The following is a 12,892-nucleotide window of genomic DNA, read 5'->3' as shown; positions in this document are numbered from 1 at the left end:
ATAATTCATTATGTTCAACTAAACATTAAAATACAAAATAAACTTGCAAAATCATAAGTCTCTTAAGTCTTAACCATCCAAAAAGGCAAATTCTTAAAGTTGTTAATAAAACTATATAAAAAAAAAAATTAGTTACATTCCGATTTTACTCGAGTTTACCAGATTTTACCAGAGTTTGACCGACTTAACTCGAGTCAAACTCGTCAAATATTCTGATTTTACCAGAAATCGAGTTTACCTTCAAGTTGACACGATTTTGGTACCTAAAAACGTAAACTCGACAAACTCGGCAAGTTAACACTCGATTTGTGTAACATTGAAACCAACATCTTCAACTCAAAATTATTCTTAATGGATTGGTTCATTATCTTCATGGCCAATTAGGTTTTTGTTCGAACAAGGATTGACCTTGTCAATACATTTGTTTTCAGAGATTACGACTTTAAATCCAGGTTGATAAGGCAACAAGTTTGTCTTCACAAAATCTAGATGACTTAACATTTTCTATCTTCCAACGACCACTTTTTTTAATAACCAAACTAGTTTGTGGTATAAGCATAACTAGAAGAGTGACCAATAGAAGCCTAAAGGAGCTCTTTGTTAAGGTTATTATTTATTTATTTTTTTTTTGATAAATTTTGGGTTAAATTTAATTAGGTCAATCGGATGGTCAATAGAAAGAATAAAAATAATACTTAGTAGTAACCCACTTGGGTTGGCCTGGTGGTATTGACTTGGAATCTTGGAGTGTGCTCCTCCTCGAGGTCTCAGGTTCGATTTTCTCCGGTGTCAATTTGGGTGAGCTAATTTAGCTTCTTCAAAAAAACAATAATATTTAGTGGTAGTAAGTTGACATATAATGTAGTAGTAAGTTGACATATAATCTCATATTTATAACTCTTTTCATATTACCATTAAAACCTTCTTATATACCAACTATATCCTCTACTTTTGTCTACTTTGCGATGTGTCATCTTAAATATGAAAACAATTAATCAAATTCTCTCATATGCATAAAGAATAAATTGTAAATCTTTCCATTCAAAACCAGTGAAAACTAATTATGAATCAAATAATATAAAACTATTGCCTTACTAAGAAGTTTCATAATATTATTAATATTACTAAAATTATCCTAATCCAAATTAAATTATCACACCATTCTCCTTCACATTTTCCAGCTTATTCTTCATCGTCTTGAGACAATTCTTGTTCATCTTCCTTTGCCTTCAATTGAGATTCCTTAGCCTATTTCTTTGCTTCCTCCTCAGCCTTTTTCTTTGCTTCCTTCCTTGCCTTTTTCTTTGCAATCTCAAGAGATTGAATCAAATTCTTCAAGCAAGTTTCAAAATCTTCACCAATTGACTTTGGCATCAAATTTTCAGCAACATCAGCAGGTGTCATATTAGTCTTTCCCAACAACTTTTCAATAATTGGAAATAAATCATGATGAGACTCAGCATCCCAATAGTTCTTTGCAAGAACCTTGAAAGCTTCATATCTACAATAGGACATTTCTATATGTTTATCCATCCTTCCCCTCCTAATTAGGGCAGGATCAAGTTTGTCCACAAAATTTGTAGTGAAAATTATGATCCTCTCCCCTCCACATGCTGACCAAATCCCATCAATAAAATTCAACAAACCAGAAAGAGTTACCATACTCTCCTTCTCATATTTTGGTTTCTCCTCTTTCTTCTTTCTTTGACCAGTAAGAACAAGAGAACAATCAATATCCTCGATCACTATAATCGATTTACTCGACGTCTCAATCAAAAGTCTTTTCAACTCATTGTTATTCTTGATAGTTATCATACACATCATAATTCATGAAATTAGCTATAGCCGATATCATCGTAGATTTTCCAGTTCCAGGAGGACCATAAAGTAGATAACCACGTTTCCAAGCCTTCCCAACTTTAGTATAGTACTCTTTACCTGTTTTGAACTTAACTAGATCATTTATAATTTCTTCTTTCTTGGTTGGATCCATAACTAGGGTTTCAAACGTTGCGGGGTGTTCAAAGGTTGTTTGGCTCCACTTTGTGATTCTAGTTCTAGAACTCCACCAATCGTTGCTAGGGTTATTGGTATAAAGCTTAAGCTTCCTATTCTTCAATGTAATAGCCTTTCCTTGTTCCAACACATGTGGATATAAGACCTAGTAATAAGCTCACGATATTTTTTGTGGAAGGTTAGGGTTAAGGAAGTTTCTTCTCCTGATTTTTTTTGGGGGGTATAGTTAGCAACCCACCAAAGTTTGACTCCATTGAATTTATCTATGATCTCTTCATTGTCATCAATGGTAAGGACAAGTGGAGTTTGACTATTTTCGACAACTTCGGCTCGAAGTCTTTTTGCTCTTTCAGATGATTTTGCATTGAGATATGTTTGGATGCATGTGTAAGTTTCACTACGTTTGAGGTAGGGTCCTGCTATTGAATCAGGAAGGTGATATGGATGTAAGGGGACATGAAACTAATGAATTTTTGCATGTATTTTGTAACATAACTTTGAATTTGACGTGAGAAGAATTTCTCAAATATGCCATACATAAACACTATGCTAGCCATGATTGACCAAAGTTTTTTCTTTTGGCTATAAGTATATTTGATTTTGAGCCTAGTGGTGACGATTTTTTTCCCATGTCTTACTTAGATTTTGATTTCTTAGACAAATATAGGGTTTGGTTGTTGTTATATATTTGTGTTTGCTCTGGTTATTTTCATAGGGTTTGGTGTTGGATACTTATAGTTTGATGTTTCGTAGGAAGAAGAAGAAAAAAAATAAGAGAATCTGTAGTGTTATTTTTTTTATAGACACAATCTATGAGATTTTATTTTACGAGAAGATCTACATAAATATTAATTGATGATTCTATTTTTATACGACATTTTGCATATTTAAATTTGAATCGTATTATAATTCTTTCACAAAAATAAAAAATTTAAATCTTGCGTGATATCTCAATTGATTTTTTTTAGATAAAGCAAAAGTATAAATCTCCATTAAAGTGGTAATCCTAGAACCATGATGACAGTGCATCAACACTAGTTATTTAGTCATATTTAGGTCTTTATTATAGCATTTAGAGAGTCAACTGCAATGATTCATGGTGAAATCAAGCCAAAACAGGAACAAGAGCTCAAGAGAAGAAACTTCAAGAAACCAAGGAAAATTGCCTAAAACTCAAAGCATCGTGCCACGTTTGGTTATGTTCGTGGCACGTTGAAGGAAGCGTGGGACAAAGATTCATCTCTGGAAATTTCGTGGCACGAAGCAACATGCAACGTGCCACGATGGTTGATTTTGTCTGCTGCCACGTAGGATTAATGAAGCATCGTGCCACGACCAACCCGCAACGTGGCACGATGATGGGCTTTTCTGAAACCCTAATTTCTTTCTATAAATATCCAGCTGCTAGCAAGGGTTTTGGTACTGATTATTATTGCGATTTTGAGCACTAAGGACGACAGGAGACCAAGGAACGAGCCCTGAATCTCATACCAACACCCCGTTGGTTAGATTTATGTATGTTTTCTCTTGCTATTACTTATGATTGTTTAGCTATGAGTAGCTAAACCTTTAGTTTGGTTAAGCCATGATGAAACCTTTGTAATATATGATTTTGTAGTTGAACTCTCTCTATAATCAATGCTATTCAGTTTTTTATTCAGAATTACTTGTGTTTATTGCTTTTCATGATTATTGTTTTGTATGACTACTAGCCCTAGCTTCTTGCAATCACATGAATCGATCTTAGGAATTAAATGACTACTAGCCCTAGCTTTTAATCCTGAAATAGTAATTTTGTTTAACTCAACACTAGGAGCCTAGAGATAGGAAATTGAGGGTTATGATACATGAATTAACGTTCCAATATTGCTTCCGCGGTTATTCAATCACGTTAAGAGATTAATAGGGTTATGACTTAGGAAAGGGCTTTGATGCGAGAGATTGATCAAAGTCACTTAGTTAATTTATCGTAAAAACTGAGTAGTAATTGAGAGTAGAGATAGGTAGACTTTTTCATATAAAGCAATAGTGGATTCACCGGCTTAACCATTCATCTCAATATAATTTTCTTTCAAACTCTTTCTACTTTAATCAACTCTGATTAAAATCAATCTTTACGGCCTAGGGCAACCAAATATAATTTTTACACATCCTAACGTATAACGTACTTGTTATAATTGAAACTAACACAGTCCTTGTGGATCGATATTTATTACTACTTCGATAGTTTTTGGTACACTTGCCAGATATCTATCAAGTTTTTGGCGCCGTTGCCGGGGACTGTTGATTTGTTTCAACAAGGCAATTACGTTATAATTTAGGATTTCTGCAATTTTATTTTTCTGTTTTTAGTTTCAATATTCATTTGATTACTTTGTATTGTGCAGTGCTACTAAGGTATTTGCTGTTTATGCGAGGTAAAGTGAGCTCCAAAGATCTCGAATTCAATCCGGAAATAGAAAGGACTGCTAGAGCACTCCGGAAAGCTGCCCGGTTGAAAAGGTTGTCTCATTCCGTTCCACCGGGTGTTCGAGAACAAATACCTGAGCCACTCTCACTTGAATCTGAAACATCTGCTTCTCCTCAATCTGCTATCATGGGAGAACCTGCACCAAGACCAAAGTTAGGGGACTACGGGTTAGCAACTCATCGCGGTCAACTGACCCACACTTTTCAACCAGCTAACCCCGTTGCTTTCGACATCAAGACAACTGTCCTCAACGGTTTGAGGGACAAGCAATTCGATGGGACTGAAGCTATGAGTCCTCATGAACACTTGAGCCGCTTTGCCGAGACTTGCGAGTTTTGTGTGCAACCAGCCACCGTGACTGAAGCACAAAAGAAACTAAGGCTGTTCCCTTTCACCTTGACGGGAAGAGCAAAAGATTGGTTGCTAACAATTCCAAACGGGACTGTCCAAACATGGGAAGAGTTAGAGCTGAAGTTCTTGGAGAAATATTTCCCTATGTCTAAATATTGGGAAAAGAAGATGGAAATCTCTAACTTCAAGCAAGGAGAAGGTGAATCATTGTATGATGCTTGGGAGCGATTCAATTTGCTTCTGAAGAGATGCCCTAATCATGAGTTCACTGAGAAACAATACCTCCAAATCTTCACTGAGGGGGTGACACCAAACACTAGAATGTTCTTAGATGCTTCCGCGGGAGGAAGTCTTAAGAGCAAGACTGATCATGAAGTTCAAGCCTTAATTGAAAATATGGCGAGTAATGAATATCGTGCTGAAGCTAAGAAGAAAGAAAGAGGAGTGTTTGGGGTAAGTGAACAAACAGCAATCCTAGCTAACCAAGCAGCCATGAACAAACAAATAGAGGCTCTTACTAAGGAGTTTCAAGGGTTTACTTTGGCTCATAAGCAACAACAGGTGGCTGCAATCAAATGTGACTTATGCGGTGAAGAACATCCCAATGGTGAATGTGTTCCAGAAGGATCAAGTGAGGAAGCTAATTTCATGGGAGGTTATCAAAGGCAAAATCAATACTACAACTCAGGTATCAACAAGCATCCAAATCTCAGTTACTCAAATAACAACGCTTTGAACTCTCAGATGCTTAATCCTCCACAACAACAAAGGAAGCCTTCAGCTCTTGAAGAAACTATGATGAACTTTATGAAGATGACTCAAGGCAACTTTGAAGAGATGAAGAAGAGTCAAGAGGCTGAGAGAAAGAACAATGAAGCCTCCAGGAAGATGCTTGAAACTCAACTTGGGCAATTAGCTAAACAATTGGCTGAACAAAACAAAGGCGGATTCTCAGGTAACACACAAGACAACCCTAAAAATGAGTCTTGCAATGCTATTGAGTTGAGGAGCAAGAAGGTCTTGACACCTCTAGTTCCAAAAGTTCCAAAAAAGGCTGATGAAGTAGTAGTGGAGGAAGAAGAAGAAGGTGAAGTTGAAAAGAATAATGAGGTTGTAGTTGAAAAAGTTAATGATCAAGGAGTAGTTGAAAATGAAAGGAAGAAAAAAATAGAGGGAGAAAAAAGTGAGAAATTGATTGATGAAGATTCAATCTTGAGGAAGTCTAAGAGTCAAATATTGAAGGATGGAGATCAGCCACAAGTTGTTCCATCATATGTGAAGCTTCCATACCCTCACTTAGCCAAAAAGAAGAAGAAGGAGGAAGGTCAATTCAAGAAGTTCATGGAGCTTTTCTCACAACTTCAGGTGAACATTCCCTTTGGTGAAGCTCTTGATCAAATGCCCATGTATGCTAAGTTTATGAAAGACTTGCTGACTCGAAGAAGGAAACCAAAAGATGATGCAAACATTGCACTTTCAGAAAATTGTAGTGCAATTCTTCAAAAGAAACTTCCACCCAAATTAAAAGATCCAGGTGCTTTCACTATTCCTTGTTCTATTGGACCGGTAGACATTGGTAGAGCGTTGTGTGATTTAGGGGCAAGTATCAACTTGATGCCTCTTTCAATGATGAAGAAGCTTGGATGTGGGGAGCCAAAGCCAACAAGAATGACCATTACTCTAGCTGATCGGTCAATCTCTTACCCTTTTGGTATACTTGAAGATGTGCTAGTTAAGGTCAATGAGCTAGTATTTCCTGCTGATTTTGTAATCCTAGACATGGCTGAAGATGAAGACATGCCACTCATTCTTGGAAGACCTTTCCTTGCAACCGGTCGAGCTTTGATTGATGTTGAAATGGGCCAGCTTATGTTGAGATTCCACAACGAGCAAGTTGTGTTTAATATTTTTGAAGCCATGAAACATCAAGCTGAAAATCCTAAGTGCTACCGAATTGATGTTGTTGATGAGATAATTGAAGATGACTCTCGTAAGCCTCAACCAACACAACCTTTAGAGAGAACATTAGTTAATTCTATAGAGAATGATGAAGATACTGAAGATATTGAGGTAAAGGATTGTGTCAAGCAGCTTGAGGCAAGCAAGCAACAAATGCACCACCCGCCACTTGAAAACATACTTGGTGAAAAATATGGGGGATCGGAAACATTGAACAATGAAAAAGAAAAAAATCCAGAATTGAAAGAACTCCCTCCACACTTGAAGTATGTCTTTCTTAGTGAAGATTTTTCCAAACCAGCAATCATCAGTAATACATTGACACCTTTAGAGGAAGAGAAACTAATGAGGGTGTTGAAAAGTAATCAAGGCGCATTGGGATGGAGCATTTCTGATCTAAAGGGTATTAGTCCAGCCTATTGCATGCACAAAATACATATGGAGGCTGAATACAAACCTGTGGTTCAACCTCAAAGAAGACTAAACCCAACAATGAAGGAAGTTGTCAAGAAGGAAGTATTAAAATTGCTCGATGCAGGTATGATTTACCCTATTTCTGATAGCTCTTGGGTAAGTCCTGTTCATGTGGTGCCTAAGAAGGGAGGAATGACGGTAGTGGCTAATGAAAAGAATGAATTGATACCCACACGTACCGTCACCGGTTGGAGAATGTGCATAGACTACCGGAGGCTGAATTCTGCAACAAGGAAAGATCACTTTCCATTACCATTCATGGATCAAATGCTAGAGAGATTGGCTGGTCAAGCCTTTTACTGCTTCTTGGATGGGTACTCAGGGTATAATCAGATTGCAGTGGCTCCGGAAGATCAAGAAAAGACTGCTTTCACCTGTCCGTTTGGTATATTTGCTTATAGGAGAATGCCCTTTGGGCTGTGTAATGCGCCGGCGACCTTCCAAAGGTGTATGCTCTCCATCTTCTCTGACATGATAGAGAAGAACATCGAGGTATTCATGGACGACTTTTCTGTGTTTGGTAAGTCTTTCGACCAATGCTTATTCCACTTAAATGAAGTACTAAAAAGATGCACCGAAACTAACCTTGTTTTAAATTGGGAAAAATGTCATTTTATGGTTACCGAAGGTATAGTTTTGGGACATAAAATAAGTGCTAAAGGCATAGAAGTGGATCAAGCAAAGATAGAGGTTATAGAGAAACTTCCACCACCTGTTAATGTTAAGGGAGTTAGGAGTTTCTTGGGGCATGCCGGTTTCTATCGGCGTTTTATAAAAGATTTTTCAAAAATTTCTAAGCCCCTTTGTAACCTCTTGGTCAAAGAAAATGATTTTGATTTTGATTCTGAGTGTTTAAATGCTTTTTCTTTGATTAAAACCAAGTTGGTGACTGCACCAATAATCATTGCACCCGATTGGGATTTACCTTTTGAACTTATGTGCGATGCAAGTGATTATGCTGTTGGTGCAGTCTTAGGCCAACGAAAGAACAGATTTTTCCATGCAATTTACTATGCAAGCAAGGTTTTAAATGAAAATCAAGTTAACTATTCCACTATTGAAAAGGAGTTGCTTGCAGTAATATTTGCATTGGAGAAATTTCGTTCTTATCTAATAGGCTCCAAAGTCATTATTTTTTCAGATCATGCAGCTCTTAAATATCTCTTGACAAAAGGTGATTCAAAGCCTCGGTTGTTGAGGTGGATCCTTTTATTGCAAGAATTTGATCTCGAGATTCGTGACAAGAAAGGAGTGGAGAATGTAGTAGCTGATCACCTTTCAAGGTTGGAAAATGAGGAGGTGACGAAGAAAGAAAAGGCTATCACAGCAGAATTCCCGGATGAAAAGCTGATGTCGATTGAAGAAAGGCCTTGGTTTGCCGACATGGCGAATTTTAAGGCCGGTAATATAATTCCGGATGACATGGAACAGCACCGAAGGAAAAAGTTTTTCAAGGATGCAAACCACTATCTGTGGGATGATCCTTATTTATTTAAGGTAAGTGCTGACGGTTTGATTAGACGTTGTGTTGCAGGTACGGAAGCTAACAGTATCATGTGGAACTGCCATAGCTCAGCTTATGGAGGCCACCATAGTGGGGAAAGAACCGCTGCGAAAATCTTGCAAAGTGGTTTCTGGTGGCCCACTCTCTTCAAGGATTGCCAAGAGTTCGTAAAGAGGTGTGATGAATGCCAAAGAACAGGTAGTATCTCAAAGAGGAATGAAATGCCCCTAACTGGAATCATTGAAGTTGAACCTTTTGATTGTTGGGGCATAGATTTTATGGGACCATTTCCCTCCTCTTACTCTTATCTCCATATACTTGTGTGTGTTGACTATGTTACCAAGTAGGTTGAAGCGATACCATGTGTTGCTAATGATGCTAAAACTGTGGTTAATTTCTTGAAGAAAAATATTTTCACTAGGTTTGGAACCCCTAGAGTTTTGATCAGTGATGGGGGGAAGCACTTTTGCAACAATCTTCTTGAAACTGTGCTTAAAAAGTTTAATATCAAACATAAAGTTGCAACTCCCTATCATCCTCAAACTAGTGGTCAAGCGGAGGTTTCAAACCGTCAGTTGAAACAAATTTTGGAGAAAACTGTAGCGTCTTCTAGGAAAGATTGGTCTAGGAAGTTAGATGACGCTCTTTGGGCATATAGAACTGCGTTTAAAACGCACCTTGGGATGTCCCCTTATCAGTTGGTTTACGGAAAGGCTTGTCATCTCCCGGTTGAATTGGAACATAAAGCTTACTGGGCTATCAAAGCCCTAAATTTTGATCAAACTTTAGCTGGAAAGAAAAGGTTATTAAAACTTAATGAGCTAGAGGAGATGAGATTGCGTGCGTATGAGAACGCCGTAATTTACAAAGAGAGAACTAAGAGGTATCATGACAAGGGGTTGGTGAGGAGAGAATTTTATATTGGACAACTTGTTTTGCTGTTTAATTCCAGGTTGAAGTTATTCCCCGGGAAGTTAAAATTCAAGTGGTCCGGACCATTCGTGATTGTAGATATGTCTCCTTATGGAGCAGTGGAGCTTAGTAAGCCTGGTGAGCAAGAAACTTTCAAGGTAAACGCACAAAGGCTGAAACCATACCTTGGAGGTGAACTCCCAAAGAATAGAGCGGGAGTGGTGTTGAATGATCCTTAGGGGTCATCATAAGTCAAGCTAGTGACGGTAAAGAAGCGCTGGATGGGAGGCAACCCATCGGATTTAAATCCACTCAGGTATTGTATTTATCTATTTATTTATTTATTGCATTTTTTTTTATAAAAACAAAAACAGCAAAAATATTTTTAGAAAGTTGAAAAGAAATTTTTATTTGAAAACCTAGACCAACGTGGCACGATGGTTCTTCATCGTGGCACGTTTTGAGAATGGCTCCAACATTGTTCGCCACTGGAAATTTCGTGGCACGAACACTCTCAAAACGTGGCACGTTTGCTGGAAGAACTATGAACGTGGCACGATGGTTCTATGATCGTGGCACGTTGCTACCCAGAACGATGATCGTGCCACGTTTTCCTGCATCGTGGCACGTGAGTGGGGAGTTTTGAAATAATTTGACCGTTACAGATCGCTTCGTGGCACGACCCTGACCCAACGTGGCACGAAAGACCTTTGTCTATATAAACTTCTCTCACAAATTTCTCACCATTTCATTTTCCCTTAACAAAACTCTGCCCAAATTTCGAATCACCCATTCTCTACCTCTAAAAATCGCACCTAACCACCATTCATACATCTTCATCATTCTCACAAACATTTCCCCCCATTACTTCATCAAACACATCAATTTTCTCCCACAAATTTGACCTAACCCTTATTGCACAAACCCTAACCACCCAATCTTCATCTTCCGCAATCCCAAAACATCCAAACAATCTAACCTAACTCCACAAATGGCCTCAGCATCCAACAAACGCTCCAGAACAACCCGCAGCACCCAATCAACCCAACCACCACAACAACCCGACTATGAGAAATTTCAGGATGACGAACATGCCGAGAGGTTTGAAAAGATCAAGGGGTTTAAGTTTTCTGGTGAAAGGAGGTTTGATTTCATCAACCTTCAGAGGTATCCTCAATTTGAAACAACTATAAGAACGCTTGGGTGGAAGAGATTGAACGACATGGTTGAAAAAGAAAGCAATTGCACCATTGCTCTTGAGTTCTTTGCTAATGCCTTTGGAGATAAGGATAATGTGGTTTATGTCCGTGGAAAGCAGATAGATTATAGCCCTAGAGCCATCAATGCATTTCTAGGGCTAAAGCCTCCAAGACAATGTCACGTAGAAATGAGGAGGTCAAGGAGCTCGAATAATTTTCCTTCCGATGATGTGCTTCAGCAGATTTTGCAGGAAATTGGCGAAGAGGGTGTTGATTATGTTAGGTCCAAAGCTACTGGGTTTCCTACTAGGATGGATGTGGTGGACCTCAAGCCACAATACAAAGCTTGGGCTTCATTCATTCATTCTACCTTGGAAAGTGTTTCTGCTACATCTGAGTTGCCTATGGAGAGGCTGTATATTCTGGAGGCCATTATTTTTGGCTATGGGATAAATGTGGGGCGACTGATCAACTTGAGTCTTAAGGAAATGGCAAATTGCGGGACTTCGGTGAATTTGGGGCACGTTTGTTTGATTAATGCTTTGTGTAAGAAGGAAAGTGTCCCGGAGGAGCTTGGAGACATCATGCTTAAGTCAAAGGGAGCTATTGATGATACTGCTATGGTGAAGTTTGAGAAGAAGAAAGGTCGTGAAGGACCACCGGTTCAGCGAGAGCGTGGAGGACCATCTCAGGCACAGCCCATGCAGGAGGATGCGCCTCAATACCCACCACTACACCCGATGATGCTTGATTACTTAGGAGGTATGGCTTGCTGGGCCCAGGATACATCATCACAGCTGTATGTGGACGGTCCTTACTTTGGAGCGGAGCTTTCTCTTGCTGCTGATCAGCACCGTCAGAGGTCCCTTCAGAGCAATACTTTTGATAAGTTTGGCACTGAGGCCAACATGGAGGACTACATTATGGAGCAGAGGAGACGTGCTGGTGAGAGAGAGGGTCGTCTTCGATCTGACTTCGCTCGAGGGAAGGCAGTTAGCGATCAGCGCGTGAATGAGTTTTATGCTGACTTGCAGGGTGATCCGGAGGCCACTGATGAGGATGAGCAGTGATGGACTTAGAGTCCAATTTTATTTTCAGCTTTCTATCTTTGTTTCTTTTATTTTGATGTACTTTTTATTCCGTTTGAACATTATGTTGGTGTGTCGTTGTTTGACTTTAATCCCCACCGTTTGTGATGCTTTCCTTTGTTTATTATTAATGAATCTGTTTGCCTGTGGAAATTTATCAGTCTCATAACAATGCTATACCAATGATATGCCAAAGAGTTCAAGGAGGATGATGCCTAATTGATTCAAAGGGAAGTGTACGGCAAATGAAGTAGGTAGCCACAACTCCCAGATATCTCAACTTGTAAGGTCCATAGCCAAATTTTTATTTTTCCAATTTTACATATATGAGTGTTCCATGCAACTGCTGTTTCTAGAACTTGCGATATTTCTCTATTTGTTGATTGGTCTTGTTTTGTACACACTAAGGCAAAGTGCTTGGTACCTTGAGCCTTTTTGAGCCTACCTTGATTTATGAATTATTTATCCTTTGTAAAGCCAATTTGAGCCATTAGGTATAGATCACTTTTGTTCGGTGACTAGCCACATTACAAACCTAGAAGACCTTAGGAATGAATGTCCCAATTATTTGTTTGAAGCTCTTTAGGTTGTGAAATGTTCAAGTTTGGGGTTGCTTTTGGAATTAGCAACTTACTAAGTTTGGGGTGGGGGTACTAGAGAACTAAGAAAAGAGAAATGATTCAATTTTATATGTTATCTCTTGAAAATAAAAAATAAAAAGCACTTGAAATGTGCAAAAAAAAAAATGAAAAGAAAAGAATCTTGTGTATGAGACCAACAATGTTTATATGTCTCAGAAAAAAAATAATAAGTTCTCTAGTACTCTTTGTGTTAAATTTGAAAGGAAGGATTGGTTTTCTGTGTGTTATCAAGGATACCCAAGTAGTATGAGCTTAACTTCATTGTTTTATAACACTAC

The 12,892-nt window shown here is 38.4% G+C and overlaps 1 protein-coding gene and 1 pseudogene across 1 annotated transcript; one reads left to right on the top strand and one right to left on the bottom strand.

The window, feature by feature from the left end:
- Window positions 1-1,145: 1,145 nt before the first annotated feature.
- LOC146911870 (AAA-ATPase At3g28510 pseudogene) lies at window positions 1,146-2,894 on the bottom strand (annotated as a pseudogene).
- A 1,335-nt stretch (window positions 2,895-4,229) lies between these two features.
- Window positions 4,230-9,987, top strand: LOC146911869 (uncharacterized). The gene is made up of 2 exons (XM_085718101.1): window positions 4,230-8,804; window positions 9,309-9,987. The coding sequence occupies exons 1-2, from the start codon at window positions 4,427-4,429 to the stop codon at window positions 9,923-9,925; spliced, it is 4,995 nt and encodes a 1,664-aa protein (XP_085574227.1). The 5' UTR covers window positions 4,230-4,426; the 3' UTR covers window positions 9,926-9,987.
- Window positions 9,988-12,892: the final 2,905 nt, after the last annotated feature.

This window comes from Medicago sativa, chromosome 6 (assembly GCF_051527215.1).
Source record: "Medicago sativa cultivar Bolivia chromosome 6, Bolivia_mono, whole genome shotgun sequence".
Taxonomy (NCBI): domain Eukaryota; kingdom Viridiplantae; phylum Streptophyta; class Magnoliopsida; order Fabales; family Fabaceae; genus Medicago; species Medicago sativa.
Note: the sequence above shows the minus strand (reverse complement) of the source record. Positions and strands in the feature narration are given on the sequence as shown.